At 40.9% G+C, this 19,585-nt stretch overlaps 2 protein-coding genes across 7 annotated transcripts in view; one reads left to right on the forward strand and one right to left on the reverse strand.

Annotated features, from left to right (window-relative positions):
• Nucleotides 1-1,891: 1,891 nt before the first annotated feature.
• Nucleotides 1,892-16,936, reverse strand: LOC139458422 (coatomer subunit delta-like). The gene is made up of 12 exons (XM_071239847.1): nt 16,825-16,936; nt 16,073-16,112; nt 13,590-13,813; nt 12,347-12,526; nt 10,669-10,865; nt 9,715-9,806; nt 8,752-8,824; nt 7,104-7,269; nt 6,398-6,545; nt 5,738-5,846; nt 4,680-4,884; nt 1,892-4,048 (listed from the first exon to the last, which is right to left on the reverse strand). The coding sequence occupies exons 1-12, from the start codon at nt 16,825-16,827 to the stop codon at nt 3,959-3,961; spliced, it is 1,527 nt and encodes a 508-aa protein (XP_071095948.1). The 5' UTR covers nt 16,828-16,936; the 3' UTR covers nt 1,892-3,958.
• Nucleotides 16,937-17,335: 399 nt separating this feature from the next.
• Nucleotides 17,336-19,585, forward strand: part of LOC139458423 (rho GTPase-activating protein 32-like) — a 178,535-nt gene continuing 176,285 nt past the window's right edge. For all 6 annotated transcript variants that reach the window (XM_071239848.1, XM_071239856.1, XM_071239860.1 and 3 more), the window contains exon 1: nt 17,336-17,460. The gene's annotated coding sequence lies outside the window, so the exon portion shown is untranslated. The remainder of the gene's footprint in view (nt 17,461-19,585) is intronic.

Raw genomic sequence — 19,585 nt, forward strand, 5'->3', positions numbered from 1 at the left:
AGGGGGTTCGTAACAGTCCTCTTGTGGCGCCCTGGGTAACTGATCCCCTTCAAGTTATCATATCCAACCCTGTCTGTCCCGAAGTGAAGAAACAGATGAAACATGCTAGTGACCATGGTGTGAACGTGTCGACAGTGAACAAGGTGTTGCATTCCCTCTTTCGTGAAGCTGTATTTGTTAGTTTGTTCGCTTATTGTTTAAACCCGCACACAGCAATATTCCAGCTATATGACGGTGGTCTGTTAGGTTTCTGGCTTTCCCAAAGGACGCAACTCTGCACAGCGAATCGCAGTGGCTTAGACGACCGGCCCACCGTGTCCCATGCACAATTGGAATGACATGACCTGGGGATCTATCAGACCCTCTGCTCTATCCACTATTGGTATAAGAGACTTGAGGATCTCCACTCTCAAAGCAGAACCTCTACCCACTATTGGCACGACCTGACCTGGGGTTCAAGCCACCGACCTTCTGCTGTCAAGGCAGACACTATCCACTATTGGCATGACCTGACCTGGGGTTCTAGCCACCGACCCTCTGCTGTCAGGGCAGACACTATCCACTATTGGCACGACCTGACCTGGGGTCAAGCCACCGACCCTCTGCTGTCAGGGCAGACACTATCCACTATTGGCACGACCTGACCTGGGGTTCAAGCCACATACCCTCTGCTGTCAAGGCAGACACTATCCACTATTGGCATGACCTGACCTGGGGTTCTAGCCACCGACCCTCTGCTGTCAGGGCAGACACTATCCACTATTGGCACGACCTGACCTGGGGTTCAAGCCACCGACCCTCTGCTGTCAAGGCAGACACTATCCACTATTGGCACGACCTGATATGGGGTTCTAGCCACTGACCCTCTGCTGTCAAGGCAGACACTATCCACTACACCACAAAGGTGGAGACTTGTAGTTTATTGTACCATCAGTTTGCGGTAAACTATAGGAAACGTTTAAAAGAATATTTACACTTAATGCAGCAAAATGTATTAAATGTCAACAGCTGTTTGTAATGCCTTGTTTTATGTTGGACAAGTCATCTTAAACTTGATTTAAAATTTTTGTACAATGGAATATTTACAAAAAAATTGTAACAAACCACATTGCTGTTTGAAGTACCGTATTCGACGTAATAAGCGCCCAGGGCGCTCTCAAAATACGAAATAGGGGGCTCTTATTAGAATATTATTTTGGTGAAAAAAAACAGAGTTGAAAGATAAATTTCGTTGATTATGCTGTCAGCCTGAAATGTTTATGTACGACAGATATATTTTTCAAAATTAAATGCCAATAATTAAGGGTGCATATAGCACACAAGTGCGTATTATACGCAAATAAATAAGTCTTGTGTACATAAATCGGAAGGGGTGCTAATTGGGATTGTTCACTAGCCAATATTTAGCAAATGTCGCCGTGGGCGCTTATTAGAGCGGGGCGCTTATTACGTCGAATACGGTATGTGAACATGTAACTTAAGTCATCTCGTGTATTCTAGTGCTTGCTTTGAAGTTATGACATGTGCTGTCCACATTCCTCACACCCCCAGGTGAACCATGAAGATCCGGGGTAGAATAGGTCTTCAGCAACCCATACTTGCCATAAAAGGCAACTATGCTTGTCGTTAGAGGCGACTAATGGGATCAGGTGGTCAGACTCGCTGACTTGGTCGATGCATGTCATCGTTCCTAATTGCGTGGATTGATGCTCATGATGTCAATCACTGGATTGTCTGGTCCCGACTCGATTATTTACAGACCGCCATCATATAGCTGGAGTATTGCCGAGTGCTGTGTTAAACAACAAACAAACAAAACATGCCCCAGGTACTGTATTGCTGGCAGTAACTCCCAAGGAATCTGCTGACTCGACAAACACTATCCAAGAACTAAGCATATAGAGCAGTTTATTCGAGTCCACTCACAGTGCATACAATTACATAAGAAACAGATTTCTCTCTTATGTACAATATTTCAACAACAGCGCACGGAGTGACAGACTTCCAGGAGTATTTACAAAAAGACTGACATATACAAGACAAATTGATACTTTTTATTTCCCTACAATCATCGTTAACCATAAATAAGCACTTTGGCGATTAAATGCATTCCCATGTTAACTATCAATTCAATTAACAGATAAAACAGATTATCCAACTTGTAGACTTATTCTGACAAAAAGTCTTGCACATATTGTATACCTTAAAAGAAAAATGGAATCAAACCCGGGTCTTCAGCGTGACGAGCTAACGCTTTAACCACTAGGCTACCCTTTCTCACAATGTAAACTCATGTTGAACACTTCTGACACCATACTTACTCCTAGACACGAATTTCTGGCCGAGTCCTAGCCAAGTCCAAGTTGACATCCCTGTTTACAACAGAGCAGTGTTCTTGTGTAACGGACACTACAAAAATGGGCTGTAACTGTACCTACATGTAGACTCAACCCAGTTCTATACGTTGGGTCAATGCAGGGACAATTTGGCCCACTTTGTCTCTCCCAGGAAAACATTAGTAGTGTTCGAAGTTAAGGGGAGTTGCTGGGTTTGCTGTTATAGTAACTGAATCTTGGATCCCCAACCATCTTCAATATTTAACATTAGCATTATGAAAAGGACGCCACAATATTCAGTCTTTGTTTCGAACAATGTTAGTACAGACACTTAATGACATGTGGGATACAACTAGCTCAGATGCTGGGTAATTTCTTGTTTCTCCCCCTCATCAATGACAGTTAAATGGTCCTGCTTACCAGGCAAACATGGCTTCACAAATAGGCCTACCATCATACAAGCATTACTATTACACATGCTTCTTGATGAAAGTCACTTAATTATAATGCATTTTAAACATCAAATCATGTAGGTTGCTTTAGTTTTATGAATCATTAAAATAAGTGACAGATGTGGCATGGTTATTCCTACTTCAGATCCAAGCATGGACACATCTAAATACCCAGACTTTTACCAGCTGTACATGTTTCCGTCAACAGGCAGCCAAAGAGAGAGTCTATGCTGGATGCTGTTTCTGAATATATGCTTGTCTGTCTTTGACTTAACCTCCATCAGATCCACAAACTGCCCATTGTGGTCAGCTGATGCAGTTCCCGATTGCTGTCTTACGTCTATTAATGTGAGTGCATGTTAAGTTAGACTGTTTCTTCACTAGTTTCCTGGGATGACGATCATCTTCAGCTGTTTCCCCAGTAAACTCTCATGACAGATATTCAACATGCATGATGACATTTTTTTCTCATGTTAACATTTACACAAATATGTGTGAAGAGTGGACAGATATGAGATACTTTATGTTCTATGTACAAAGAGGCTGAAAATATGGCCCACGTTCCCCACACAGAGTATATATACAAGAACATTCATCGCTTTCTCTCTCCCACAAATGATAGAAGAAAACTTGGCTGCTGACCACCTGACACCATGGAAACAAGACCTCCTTCACTTTATCCACATCCCGTACCTCTCCAAGAATATTCTTCTGTTCTCTTCTCATGGGATGTGACGCCAGCTTAACACCATGTTACATGGATGTTTCACGGAGATACACCCTGATGTTACGTGGATGTTATACAAGTTATTTTAGCAGAGTAATACGGATGTAACAACCATTCGACCTGATGATAGATGGAGTAGCATACTGATAATACATCCAATGTTTGCTTGGGATGGTATACTAGCCGTATTCCACCGCAACATTACATCGGGCACTTGTTTAACATCCAGGTGACAGACAGGGTGGTATAGCTTAAATATGATGTTGTGGCATCTGATGCTGGATGGGTGTTACATTGGCTGTAACATCCTGCTGCTACCTCGGTGTCGTTATTCCTGGCACGGCTTCCAAGCTATTATATTTTTCTCACAAGTCCACAGCCTTAATATGTCTTCATAACAGAGTTTAAGTTAACAAATGTCATATTCTATTGGTACGTTCCTATTACACTATCTCATACTTGTCCACGTAGAAGAGAACCTCGTCGGAGAACTTGACTGGTTGATCATCCTCCACAAACCTCACATCCTTGATCTGAAGTAAAAGAAAAACATTATCAGTGAGTCAGTCTGTCAGTCACCAAGATAGTTGGGTTTAATGCTAGAGTGAGTGAGTGAGTGAGTGAGTGAGTGAGAGTGAGTTGGGTTTAACGCCGCTTTTAACAGTATTCCAGTTATATCACAGCGTGTCAGCTTAATGTGGGTGGAAAACCCGAAGTGATGCAGGTCTCAGACGTTTACTACTTCGGTGAAACCCACGAGCACAGGTATGGTATGACAAACCTAGAAACATCAGGACGAACCGGGATTCAAACCCACAATCATAGGTTTCTGGCCTGCCCATGGGACACAACTCTGCATAGCTAAATGCGGCACCTTGGACGCTAAAGGAAAGTCACAGTATGCAAATATTTATCACTTTAGTGGAACCTTGAGCATTTGTATAATGCTGACCTCAATACTAAGAGAATTGGGATGTTGGGTGTAGCTTCTTTCTACAAGTATGTCCACTTATTAAAAGATAAGTATACAAAATATACTGGTATCTCCGATACATAGGCAATTTGTTTATCCTGTTAAATGTGGAGCAAACCTGTTGTTCATGATGGAACTATTTTGTTCCGACTAAACTTTCAATGAGAAGTGGAAATGGGAAAGTTCCTCACCTGAATATCACAATAAGATTTCTTGGAGACAAAGGAAACATTGACAGGGAAAAAGTCGTCTGGATGGCCCGCTATGGAGAACTCGAGGCTGCCGGACTTGTTGGAGGCGTCGATGACGGGCATGGTCCACTTCAGCATGTGGGCGCGGGAATCATACTGGTAGTCGCCGTCACAGTCGCCCACCACAGGGGAACCCACACCAGATCTGCAACAATACACCGTCACTTGTAACTGGGGCATTTTATCTGATTGTCTCTGTTTTGAGAGGTGAAGGTCAGGGACAAGCCATCTTGAAACTGGAATATATTTTTACTCCCATTGTTTGTTTTAGTTCATGTTTTCACTGTAAATGTGTTTGCAAGTCCGAAAAACAATACAAGCAAATACTAGCCTGGAAAGATAATGGTTTCAAGCAGAATTATTCATTAACTGCAGTTTGGGCAGGAAACAAATGCTACTTATTGAGACTTAGTCCAAATCTGTAAGTATGAAAAGGCAATCGTTGAGCATGTGGTCATTACACATGTATAGTTTTATGCAAATATATTCATCAGTTTGTGAGTGATTGAGACTAAGTCCTAATACTTTCCATGGAAATGTAACAAAAGTTGGAAAAATTCAAAATATCTATAGGCACGAGTAAACCTGATGAGCAATGCATATCCCAATTTTCGTTGAAATATGTTGAACGTTTTTTAAGTTCTGGCCTGGAAATGAAATAAAGTCTCGCTTGAGACTAAGTAGAAATTGTTTCCATAGAAACCTAAAGATAAATGTTTGAAATATTTCAAAAGAGCAGAAGGCACTAGTTAAGTTGATTGACCAATGCCTATGTGAAGATTCATGGAAAAATATTGAACTCTTTTCAAGTTATGGCCTGGAAAAGAACCCTACCCTCGCTTGAGACCAAGAATCACGCACAGTCACTACATGTCCTGCATTACTCATGATAAACACATGGTCAAAATGTCAAAGTCAGTTTTCACGACGAGCATGTGTGTATGTGCAATACTTGTTGAACATTCCAAAAGGAGAGGCTATCAATCACAGCTACTCACGGACAAGGTATAGATATAAGAACATCTTCAAGTTCAAGTTCTGTTCTCTCCAACTCAAACTCTATATTCACATCACAGCCACTGCCCGTCTCTGATGGCCAGCAGTTGACTGAAACACAAACACAGCCTGTCAGCAAACACATAAGTTGACGGTACACATGCTTTGCAAATCCTGTAATTGACATAAATCTGCATGGCACTTCGCCAACCGGATGTTGACTTCATTAAACGATTTTGATTTGAGTCATTAGTCTGGCCAAAATGTTACTCGATAATTGCAGCCTAGTTCAGCAAGGTGGAAACTGGACTTTTATAGTCAGTTAACTCCCTTGCCTCGGGAAGATGTATCAATCATAATATGACAGTGCCGTTTTTGTTAAACACCACACTATTTCAGCTATATGACGGCGGTTTGTTAATAATCAAATCTGGACCAGACAATCCAGTGATTGACATCATGAACATCAATCCACGCAATTGGGAAATGATGACATGCATCAACCAGTCAGCGAGCCTGCGCACCCGATCCCATTAGTCACCTTTTTTTAAAAGCCTAGTCACCTTTTATGACAAGCATATGTTGCTGAGGACCTATTCTTTGGCATGACAAGCCAACGCTTTAACCACAAGGCAACCCACAACCCCACTGGTGTCACTCACTTGACAAGGGCATGAGAGACTCGTCCTGGGTCTGCAGCCGCCACTTCAGCACCCCGATGTCTGTGTTGAGTGGGAACGGTTTGTCCGGGTTCTTCAGCCCAATATTGGAGGATGCCAGAAACATCTTCTTGTCTATGTTCGGGTGGGTCTGTGAACAAATAATACAGGTTAAAAAAATGAGCAAGTTTGCCTTTGAAAAGGATTTCAGTTGTATCTGTGCATGTCGATGTCTGAGAAAGATCAAAGGGAGGCAATCTGAGTTTTCTATTTCAATGAAGTCATGATCATGAGTCACGGGTAATTATCAGCAGAAATCTTGGATTTTGACATGCAATTATCAGAGGTTAGGGACAAAACTCTGTACTTTCAGTGCAATGGCGCGGCTGTGTCGCCTGACAATTAAATGACAGATGCACAGATTCTGTTGCTCAGACAGGTACGTTTCATAAAGGGAAATACTTGTAACCAAAGCCTATACACAAGTGATACTTGTACACTATTTGAAAACATGTTGCAATATAATGTCCTACTACGTAGCTTTCTGCAAATGTTGTCACTAGTTGTACACTCCTCTCTCTCTCTAAATGTCTAAATGTCTTCCCATAACTGTCTTGTCCATCTAATCACCTTTCAGGCTGCTTTAAACTACACGCAAGGACTGCGCAGAAACTGTCTTCAGTGTCCCTTGGCTTACAACAATACACACCTGCATCTGAACACCTTTGTCGTCATTGTTTGCCAAAAAGATTTTGACACGCCCATTCTTTTCATCAGTAATCTTGAGTTTGATCATGCCTAGAACTTCCATGTTCTGCAAGCCTCCATCGCGACCGGCAGTCACAGAGATCTTCTCCTCAACCACTATGTGGACACTGAAACGGAGATGGTTGGTTGGTTGGATGGTTTGTTGTTTAACGCCCATGATGTCAATCACTGGATTGTCTGGTCCCAACTCGATTATTTACAGACCGCCGTCATATAGCTGGAATATTGCTGAGTGCGGCATAAAACAATAAACAAATACAAACTCATGATGAGTGAGTGAGTGAGTTTGATTTTATGCCGCTTTTGGCAATATTCCAGCTATATCACGGCGGGGGACACCAGAAATGGGCTTCACACATTGTACCCATGTCAGGAATCGAACCCGGGTCTTCGGCGTGATGAACGAACGCTTTAACCACTAGGCTATCCGACCTCCCCAAACTCATCATGAAGCATAGAATGGTTGATAATTTGGTGAAAGAAGATCCACACTTTCAGGGTAATATGATATGATGTCCTTACTAACAGCTATCAGAATTAACCATGTAAGCCAATGGTTCCTTGTCGTAACTATTAATTCTTAATGTTTGGGACATAGGGACCCTAGATACAAATACCAAAGGAGCAAACTTCAAAGACCCCAGGACCTTAAATGATCAGACATTATAACATCCCATTCTTATAATAGCCGGGATCATCTGATACTGGATGCATATTCTCCATTGGAATCCATCAATACGAATGTTTTCGCCACAAATAACTATATTTGTTGCCCATGGGACAATAAAACTACTGACCTGTGGATCGACTTCAACCCTTAAAATGACATAATTAGAGTGTCAAAGTTCAGGTGTCTGAGATTCTGTATAGGAAACACCAAATGACAAGTGCTTCTTAATAATCATCACCTCTTTTCATCTCCCTCTCTTTCTTACGAGTAGGCCCATTGGAGGGCAAAACCCGCCTTATAAAGAGGATTCATTGGAGGGCAAAACCTGCCTTATAAAGAACCCATTGGAGGGCAAAACCTGCCTTATAAAGAACCCATTGGAGGGCAAACCCTGCCTTATAAAGAACCCATTGGAGGGCAAAACCTGCCTTATAAAGAGGACTCAATGGAGGACAAAACCCGCCTTATAAAGAGGACTCATTGGAGGACAAAACCCGCCTTATTAAGAGGACTCATTGGAGGACCAAACCCGCCTTATAAAGAGGACTCATTGGAGGGCAAAACCCACCTTATAAAGAGGACTCATTGGAGGGCAAAACCAGTCTTACAAATAGGTATTGTACCCATGTGGGAGATCATTTTTACTAAATAAACAATGTCTGTTAGAAAGGGCACTAGTCCTATACTCCTTACCAAACTTTCCAATAGTTAAGGTATCCGAAGGACAAGAAGACATTTGCCCTTTTCAAGGATTTGCTGTATGTTATAATCATAAGGACTGGTTTCTATTGCTGAAAGTACTAGGTATCCTATTGGAAAGATGATCTCAGGAACTCCTCTCAACTCAAAATTATACCCTAGATCAACAACTATAACAATAACTATATTGATCTTATCGGCTACAAGATATCCTCATTACCTCTCTTGATTGGCTGCTGGCGTGGACATCTTGGCAACAGTTGTGGACATTGACTTGTTGGAATCAACCACCTCTGCAAAATGAAACAACAATTCTTGACTAAGTGATTGAATATCGTTTTGTGCATCCTTAGCAGGGACACCAGAAATGGCCTTCACATATTGTACTGATGTGAAGAATTGAACCTGGGCCTTCAGAAAACAAGGAATAATATTTTAGACAATCAGATTAAACATCCTTATACATGTACTCCATGCTTGTCTTAAGAGACGACTAACAGGATCGGGGGTGGTCAGACTGGCTGACGTGGTTGATGCATGCTCATGATGTCAAGCACTGGATTGTCTGGTCTAGAGGCGATTATTAACAGACCACAGTCATATAGCTGGAATATTGCTGAGTGCTGTGTTAACCAACAAAAAAACAGTAAAGCAACTTCTATAGTGATTTCAGATATAGGGGAGAAACCCATGACCACAGACTATCTGCTGACAAAACAAAGGATCATAATCAAGAAGACATCTGAATCCCCATTAATAAGCTACTCAGTAGAGTGCATCTTATTTCAGTCTGGTTGTGTGACTTTGTTTGTTTGCTGTTTAATGCAGCATTCAGCAATATTCCAGCCATATGACATCAGTCTGGAAATAATCAAATCTGGATGCGACAATATAGTGATTGACATCACGAACATTGATATGTACGCATATTGTGACATGCATCAACTCAGTTAGTGGGTCTGACCACCTAATCCTGGTAATAGCCTATGCGAAAAACATGGGTTGCTGAAGACCTTTGCTAACTTGGATATTCACAGGACGCCTTGTATGAGAAAAATATAGGTACTTAGAGCTCTTTCCGATACCCATAGATGTTAACACATGAAAAGATGACAAATAAAAAACTCAGATTTGCATAAAAACTAAACTAGATATCAACTGAGGTTGACAAAGCAGGGCTTACTTTCTCCCTCTGACTCGAGCTGCCCCACAAATGTGTCCACATCCTTCTTCTTGGTGCTCAGCTTGAGAGCCTTGCTTGGACCGGATGGTTTGCTGGAGGATAGAACAGGGACAAGTTATTACCACTACATGACAAAAATCAATGGCATATCACCAATAGGAACTGACATAGCTTTCTAATTAAGCTCTACTACCCTACAGAGACAAAATTGAAAAATTGAGATAGTTTAGAAATCATCCTACCTATGGATATGGAAATCAGTGTAAAAAACACCTTGTCTCGGGCAAATAACAGCCCCTTCATGTGTGTCTAATGATGCTTGTCCAGAAATATTTCATTCTTAGGACTTACATCTTGAAATCTATGTGACTTGTAGCTTCGAGTCAAATTTAAATTCATCCAATTCTCATCAAGTTTTAGACCATAAACATTGTTTAAACAGACTTGACAACATCATAACAATTAAAATGTTAATTTGTTGTTTAATGCCACACTCAGCAATATTTCAGCTATGTGACGGCGGTCTGTAAATAATCCCATCTGGACCAGACAATCCAATAATTGACATCATGAGCATCGATCCACGCAATTGGGATACGATTACACACATCAACCAAGTCAGCGAGTCTGACCACCTGATCCCATTTGTCGTCTCTTACAACAAGCATAGTTGCCCTTTTATGGCAAGCATGGGTTGCTGAAGACCAATTCTTCCACAGATCTTTATGGGTCAGTTAAAACTAGTGAATGGTCAATCAACATGTCGAATCACAATTTATTCTAAGAAAACACCCATTTTAGTTTATTTAACTATAAACTTCAAACAACCCTGGCATTGTCTTTCCACGCCCTATCAATCACCACCTATTATGAGGGAGTTGACCAGATTATCTCCCCTTTAACATAATTACTGTTTCTGATTTGCTGGACAAAGACACTGAGTTACAGACTGACCTTGGCTGGGAGTATGACGATTTGACAGGTTCTACAGGCGTCGGATCAAATACTGTGTTGTCTGATCTGTACGAACTGCTGCCGAATCCTCCGGAGCTACCGAAGCCTGAACGAGAGCCCTTGGCCATGTCTCGCTGCCTCTGTTGTATCTCCTTGGCCTTCTTCCTCATCTGGTCCCTAGCTTCACGCTCTTGGGTCTGAAACATAAGTTGGTCAGATCTTAGGAATAACCCACCTTCGGACAAAAGTTCAATTTGTCAAAAATTTAAGGAGATAGTGAGTGAGTGAGTGTGGTTTAACGCCGCTTTTAGCAATATTCCAGCAGTATCACAGCGGGGGACACCAGAAACGGGCTTCACATAATTGTACCCATGTTGGGAATCAAACTAGGCTACCCGACAGCTGCGAGATAGTTAGTGAGTGTTATGTTATTCCTGCAATATTTTAGCCTTCCCTAACCAATTGAGTCTGGACTATGCATACAGATGATCAATAGAATAAGCAACAATCTGAGTCAGTGGGGCACCGAGACACTATCACCATACCACATTTTAACCACCATACTTCTCATTTTAATCAACTAACGGGATCGTGTGGCCAGGCTTGCTGACTTGGTTGATGCATATCATCGATCCCAATTGCGTGGATTGATGCTCATGATATCAATCACTGGATTGTCTGGTCCTGACTCGATTATTTACAGACCGGAGTCATATGGCTGGAATATTGCTGAGTGTGGTGTTAAACAACAAACCAACCAACCATTTTAGTCAGTTCAATGTGTCTAACCTTAAATCCAATTCCCTTAATTCAATATTTGCAAAAAAAAACTGTCATCTGCTTTACAAGTATCAAACAAATTAACAACAATAGGCATTGTAATGTGTATGATTTTACGTTGAATTTAGCAATATTCCAGCAATATCACGTCAGGGGACACCAGAAATTGAACCCAGGCCTTCGACGTAACGAACAAAAGCTTTACACATTGACATCATCATAATCATGAGCATCGATCTCCACAACTGGGATACGATGACATGCCTCCAAGTTAGCGCGCCCGACCACCCGAGCCTGTTAGTCACCTCTCAGACAAGCATGGTCACCTCTTTTGGCAAGCATGGATTGCTGAAGACCTATTCTAACCCGGATCTTCAAAGGTATATTGCTCTGTTGTTTGTTTGTTTCTTTTTTAACGCTGCACTCAGCAACATTTCAGCTATATGACAGTGGTCTGTAAGAATACAAGTCTGGACCAGGCAATCCAGTGATTGACATCATGAGCATCGATCAACGCAATTGGGATCGATGACATGTATCAACCAAGTCAGCAAGCCTGACCACCCGATCCCTTTAGTCGCCTCTTACGACAAGCATAGTCGCCTTTTACGGCAAGCATGGATTGCTGACGACCTATTCTAACCCGGATCTTCAGAGGTATATTGCTCTGTAGCTACTCCAGGGTTAGAAACTAACAGTTATTGTCCAATACTCCTTATAATGATAACATATAGCAAAACCCTTAAAATGGGCTAATTTCTACTAGTCCTTAGGATACCTTTACTATTGGGCAGTTTGGTAAGGACTACAGGACTAGTGCCAATTTCTAACGCTGTACTCTAGTTCTTGGGAGGATTCAGTCCTCGTCAAGTGAAGGTGATCAGGGGAGACAACTCACCTGTCTGACAGCCTGGAACACCTTCTCCTCATGGGAGTCCATCTCTGTGAATGTGCGTATTTGAGCAAGGTTGACATTCTCTCTGTAGCCCAGGGCAACAATCTCGTCAAAGGCAAAAATAAGTGAGAATGACTGGTCCACTATTTCTGACTCCTCCATGTTGCGACAGTACTCTGGTATCTAAAGGAAAAGAACGTAACTTTAACAGTGGGTGACACAGGACATGGAACTGGGGACATTTGGATCGGAGCAACTGATATTTTACATGAAGTGAGTGAGTGTGTTTGGCTTTACATCACTTGAAACATCAATTCAGTCAGATCATAGCATTTCAGTTGTTGTCATGGCATGTCAGCTTCATGTTGGAGGAAAGCCTGAAGTGATGCAGGTCTTAGTGGTTTACCACTCTGGTAAACAGTGAACACAAAGGTGCTGACAAACATAGAAACATAATCAGGTCAAATCTGTGATTTGAAAACTTGAAAATAAATTTATTTTTTAAAAATCATCACTGTTTATAATAGGGGTGTCACAATACAGGTACCTCATGATACAATATGTATCTCAATACAGCAATATCGACCTTTTAAGCGTAAATTTAGAAGAAAACGTTTTAATTACATATCACATTCTCAAATATGTGTTCTAATCACTATCAATAAATGCAGTAGATTATTTTGTAAAATAATAATACTTAGAAAAGGTTGATTCTGTTTATTCAAACAAGTGTCAGACACTAACAAGTTTTCGTGGGTGTCAAATTGAGAAAATATGATGACATTTTAACTTGAAAAGAAAAATCAATCGACACGCGAACAAATGGATACCACTTTCAATAAAATTTTGTATCGATATAAATTTACATGTATCTCGTATCGTGAGTGAGTGAGTTGTGTTTAACGCCGCTTTTAACAGTATTCCAGTTATATCACGGCGTGTCAGCTTAATGTGGGAGGAAAGCCCGAAGTGATGCAGGTCTCAGACGTTTACCACTTCGGTGAAACCCACGAGCATGGGTATGGTGCTGACAAACCTAGAAACATAATCGTGGCGAACCGGGATTCGAACCCACAATCATAGGTTTCTGGCGTGCCCAAGGGACGCAGCTCTGCACAGCGAATTGTGGTGCCTTAGACGACTGGGCCACCCGTGCCCCCTCGTATCGTGAGAATTATCTAAGGATGCATTGTTACCATCGGTGAATCGTGACATCCCTAGTTTATAATGACACTTATGATCCTACCACTTTAGCAAAGAGACGAAGAGTCTCCAGGTCCTCCAGGATGTTGCTGGCCTTGGTGGTGATGAGCAGCATGTACAGCTTCTCTAGTGGCTGGTACACGTATCTCACGCTCTCCGTCTCCACAAATGTGTGCTGCTTGCCGGTGTTCATCAACTTGGGGAAAGCAGCCAGTAAACCCTCAATCCTTGATCGAGTCATCTCCACAAACTGTCGGGATATTATGGCTGTTGGGGGGAAAAGAGCAAATGGAATGAGGTCAATACCTCAAAAGAAACAGAAAATGACAACGCTACAGATATTATTCTGGTGAAACGTAACTGCAGCCCTAATCATGCTAATGCACATATTGGTTTGTCTGGATATTTAACTTGACAGATCACAAGAGTGATCGATGGGGTTCAAACATTCCTTCACACTCTTCACTGTGGTCAATCTATTATGTGGTATGGACATATCAATGCACTGCGGTATTTTAATTTAAAACAAGACAAAAAATGAGCAGGACTTACTGATACCCCCAGCTTTGACTCCAACATATTTTTAAGTTCAAAACATGAAGAAGCATTTCTCAGAAAATCTGCTTATCGTAATCAAACTTTGAACTGCACCTCTCCAATTGGTGTAGAAACTGTACCCCCAATTGGAAAAGAATCCATGAAGCAAGTTTTAAAGTTGCACAAAAGAAAAAGAGAAAGAAAAATATTAAAAGTATAAAAATTTCAAGAATGAAAGAATTTTTTCCAGAAATTACACATCATAATTAAACTTTACACTGCTCCTCCTCTATCAGTATTGAAACTTCCCTAAAAGTATCTGTCACATTGTTTTCTAGTTATAGGTCGACAATTGTGTAAGTATAAAGATTCTAAGGGAAAACAGCTGTATTTTTACGGAAAATCCAAATATTGAAATCAAAGACTATATAAAAGGTATGAAAAGTGTTCACAAAGTTTGAATAGAATCTATGAAGTAGTTTTCAAGTAATAGGTCCTTGGAAGGACGGATGGACAGAATTTCTTAGGATGACTATCTAAATCAAGTTTTAGAAACTCCCTAAATTCAAAAAGCCTCAAAGATCCACAAGTATAGGTTCCCAAATGCGCTCAAAAAGAATCTTCCTATGCCCCATTGATGTAAACCCCAGTCGTGCAGGCCCCGTCTTCCCGAGGCAAGGGAGTTAACCGACTGTAAAAGTCAAGTTTCCACCCTTGCTGAACGAGGCTGGAATTTCTGGGCTTGATCGTAGTGTCACAAGTGGCTCTTACGAATAATGTCCCTTCTATGTCCCTCATATTGAACAATCAGATTCCACTTCTCATACCACTTGCATTTGCTTCAAGCAAAATGGTGGCACCAAGTGAAAACGATCTGATCATGCTGATAGATAATCAAGATCTCTATTGTAATAAAACGGGTCTTACTTTGTGAAGTGCATCAAACCATGTGAGCCAAAATATATCTCCATAGTTCCAGGGTGGTTCAAGAAGGGTGGAAACCGGACTTTTATAATCAATTAACTTCCTTGCCTTGGGAATGGGAAGATGTGCCACTCTGAGCAGTGCTGCATCACTTGGGTGAGTGGGTGAGTTGGGTTTAAAAACCTTGAAACATAATCGGGGCGAACCATGATTCAAACCCACAATAATAGGTTTCTGGCGTGCCCAAGGGATGCAACTCTGCACATCGAATTGCGGCGCCTTAGACGACTGGGCCTCCCAATGCCCCCTGCATCACTTGAACATCATGAGACATCACCAAAGATTTCGGAGAAAGCAGTCTCTTATTCTTTACTGTTTGTATTTTCACTGCCACACTGAATAATGTTAGTTTTTTACTGAAACAAATCCAATCTCCGAGCAGAGCCAAAACATTATGTAGTATCAAGGTGCCAGTAATTATGTTACCATAATCATGACAATGATCCGTATTACGCCATAACTTAAAATTTTAAAATAAAACCATTCTGTCTATGCAGTATTTGAGTGGAATCAACACCAATAAGGCTACAATCTGTTGAAAAATGGTAAGTAAAAAGGGACAAAAATATTCGCATTTTCTTAATAGTCATTCTCAATTCAAGTACATCTCACTGTATTTCGGTGAGTGAGTGAGTATAGTTTTACGCTGCTTTTAGGAATATTCCAGCAATATTATGGCGGGTAACACCAGAAATTGGCTTCACATATTGTACCCATGTAGGGAATCAAACCCAGGTCATCGGCAGGACAAGCGAACGCTTTAACCACTAGGCTACCCACCACCCCTCATTGCCTTTTAAATAAATGTGTGTAGTAAGGGCTACTAGTGGTTGATGCATATAATCATTGTATCCCATTCCCAATTGCATAGGTCGTTGCCCATGATTTCAATCACTGGATTGTCTGATCCAGACTTGATTATTTACAACCTGCCATCATGTAGCCCGAATACTGCTGAATTACAAACCAAATCAAACCAAATAAATGTGACATGGAAATACATACCTTTCCCTGCCTTATTGCACACAGCGGCAGCCAACAGAACCTGAAAAAAGCGATGAAACATATATCCATGGTCATGTGGTGAAGTGTTTACCTAGCTTAGGTTCAAATGTGTGAGTTGGGTTTAACGCCGCTTTGAACAGTATTCCATATTTATCCTGATGTCAGCTTAATGTGGGAGGAAAGCCCAAAGTGATGCTGGGCTCATAAGTTTACCACTTCGATCAAATTCCTGATCACCAGCACAGCTTAGGTTCAAACTAGCAATGGTAGTTTGATCCTCAGAGCAGTGCTAATTGAAATCCGAAACATTGTACCCAATTAAGTCCAGTTGTCAGTTTTGATTGTTATCTAATGATACATATATTCTATAACAAAATTACCACAGTTAACATGGTAAACTCAAAAACTCTTCAATCATCTCCATCATGAATCTTAGAAGCAAATCGAAAATGTCAATATGTCAGTTGGATACATGTCTTCCTGTTTTGATGGCAAAGAATATGAAGAAACAGAGAGTCTGTTGTAGTGTATCAAATAAATGATCAAATAAATGAACTCAATTAAACAATTTTCCTACTTAGCATATATTATTTACTAGCATGTGGCAATCGTCCTGCTATTTTGATGACATGTCAAGAACAATTGCAAGATAACTGGTAAATAATAATTCTAATTGTCATCAGAAAACAACCCATAATGTGTGACATATACCCATGTCATTAGACACAAAAGCTTCCTGAACGCATACTTACCATGGTTGTGATGCACAAAATATATACTCCTCTATGTAAAGTTGTCTTAACAATCTACCATGTACACGAAGTTGTGGTCTATGTTCCACAGGGGCACTTCCAAGATGGTGGTGGCCACGTCGTTAGAGATGTATTATTACGCTACCCATAAACAACCACTGCATATATTTCGTAATTCATGAAAAATTAATAAATGCAAGAGTTAATATATTACATTAATTTACCAAGCCTTGTATCAATAAAAGATAAATCTAATTTGGACATTCTGTGGAACTATTTTTGTTTGCGTTACGATAGCCACGTCACATAGCCGGAAGTACACGGCGGTGCTATTATTACATGTCAGAATAATGCCTGAGCGAAATAACAGAATGTGAAAGTGACAATATATATTATGTATATTTTGAATTAACAGAAATATAAAATTACTACAATACAAGTCATTCTGAAACTTTTTATTTTAGACCAATCAAATACTATTGTATCTTTTGTGCACATCTGTGAATGGCGGTCTCTGTTGATCTGCTACAAAGAAATCGTCAGGAGTAAAGACGTTATCGTAGATTGCTCTGATCAGCTTAGAAGTCACTTTAATTCCCCAATAATCAACATATCGTCAGTTTGGGAAATAGTTCGGTAAGATGAACGATTTATATCCTCTTTATGAATTACGCATATGATTTTAATAAATTTGACACTGACAGGTGTTTGTCTGACAGTGTTGAATCGGTTAAAGGAGTGTTCAATGAGTGTTGACATTAGACACCATCGCCCCGACTGCCTTTCTAACAAAAGATTAAACAATGCCAATGAGATCATTGTGAAAGAAGTATAATAATTGTACAAAGGTGAATTTTTTAATCAATTATTTGTTAGTGAACAGCTGATTTGAACCGTCAACGTTACGATACGAGAAGTTCAGCAAGATAATTATGTGTACGACTTCATTGGGACTGCTTGATTGTATTCTAAGATTTTTTTATTTCCCTTCGAATGTTAATTTGACAATCAATAGATCACCAAAGGGCCACACTGCTGTTTTGAACTGGTATGCAGCGTTTGAAATTGGTACTAGTCCCGTAGCCCTTGCCAAACTGCCCAATAGTTAAGGTATCTTAAGGACTAGTAGAAACTTTCCCTATGTTATCATAATAAGGACTAGTGGACTAAAACTGGTAGTTTCTGTCACTGGTATGTTACTCATATATGACAGAGCAACCTTGAAGCACTAGTGCTTAGCTGGCAGGGTTGTTGTGAAATTGAACCCTAGCACAGTATGGGCTACAAGAGGTGACTCCTGCAGCGACATGGCGCTCTGGTCACACCCACTTGTGTGTGGTTATGGTACATTGAATGTGAAAGGTTGATTACATTAGATATTAAAATGTTTGGTCCAAAAGAAACAAATAAAATTGCAGTTTCAACCCTTCAAAAAGAAAAGGTTTTATTTTTTGAGCTTGTATTCATTCATCATATGTATATCGTTGTAATACTTCCAAATAAGACACATAGTTGCATAATCATCAATCTGATTTAAAGTAAGTATGTGCAAAACAGGATATTAATGCCATGAATATCATTCAGGAATTCTGTTTTTAATGGAAATGGTTATATAGATAGGAATCGGTAAGACATGTAAGGGTTTATAAAATCAATCCGTGAATCCTTAGTGTTATTCACTGTATTAATGTGATCCTTGGGGAATTAGCATAACACAGATAGTGATCACATGAGAATTAATTGATGCCCTAATTAAAGCTTCGCTCGCTAATGAGGATGGTGAAAGTTCTCTTGTGTGGGGGAATAGGATCAGTGAGTGAATATCTTGTGTTTAATTTGATATCTGCAAATATATTCATATTACTGAAGGTCATTTTGATGAAATGTTAATGCCATGTGATAGGAATAAGGCATACACTTACATTATTTTAATCACAATTTTGTAATCCTGTGATGGGACCAACAATTAGTGTTCAGTTGTTTAGTTTTCTGATGATAGAAAACGATCTTCTACAGTTTGAGCCTCCTGTCATGAGCATCAGCTGGTATCAAGCCTGTACATGTTTCAGTTTCTGCATCTTTCAGCTTTGCTTTTTGGCCCAGAACATAAGACAGAAAGTCAGCCTGGCCCAATTATCAGATATTGCCAAACATTTCATAGAAAGGCACTTACACCTGCTGATGACACAACACCATTGTCTCTTTCAGTTATATGTTGCATTGTCATGAATGTCAGTTAGGGGGTTGGGGGATGGCTGGTGGTGGGAATGTCAGTTAGGGGGTAGGGGATGGCTGGTGGTAGGAATGTCAGTGGGTTGGGGGATGGCTGGTGGTGGGAGGGTCAGTTAGGGGGTTGGGGATGGCTGGTGGTTGGAATGTCAGTTAGGGGGTTGGGGGATGGCTGGTGGTGGGAATGTCAGTTAGAGGGTTGGGGGATGGCTGGTGGTGGGAATGTCAGTTAGGGGGTTGGGGGATGGCTGGTGGTGGGAATGTCAGTTAGGGGATGGCTTGTGGTGGGAATGTCATTTAGGGGATGGCTTGTGGTGGGAATGTCATTAAGTGGATGGCTGGTGGTTGGAATGTCAGTTAGAGGGTTGGGGGATGGCTGGCTGGTGGTGGGAATGTCAGTAAGGGGGTTGGGGGATGGCTGGCTGGTGGTGGGAATGTCAGTTAGAGGGTTGGGGGATGGCTTGTGGTGGGAATGTCATTTAGGGGATGGCTGGTGGTGGGAATGTCAGTTAGAGGGTTGAGGGATGGCTGG

This window comes from Haliotis cracherodii, unplaced genomic scaffold (genome assembly GCF_022045235.1).
Source record: "Haliotis cracherodii isolate W230 unplaced genomic scaffold, xgHalCrac1.p SCAF_12, whole genome shotgun sequence".
Taxonomy (NCBI): Eukaryota; Metazoa; Mollusca; class Gastropoda; order Lepetellida; family Haliotidae; genus Haliotis; species Haliotis cracherodii.

What these genes read in the sequence shown, in the direction of transcription:
- LOC139458422 (XM_071239847.1), bottom strand. An exon ending in GCTCGAGTCAGAGGGAGAAA is followed by an intron (nt 8,825 to 9,714) that starts GTAAGCCCTGCT and finishes TTCATTTTGCAG; the next exon opens with AGGTGGTTGATTCCAACAAG. An exon ending in ACAAAGGTGTTCAGATGCAG is followed by an intron (nt 6,546 to 7,103) that starts GTGTGTATTGTT and finishes ATTTGTTCACAG; the next exon opens with ACCCACCCGAACATAGACAA.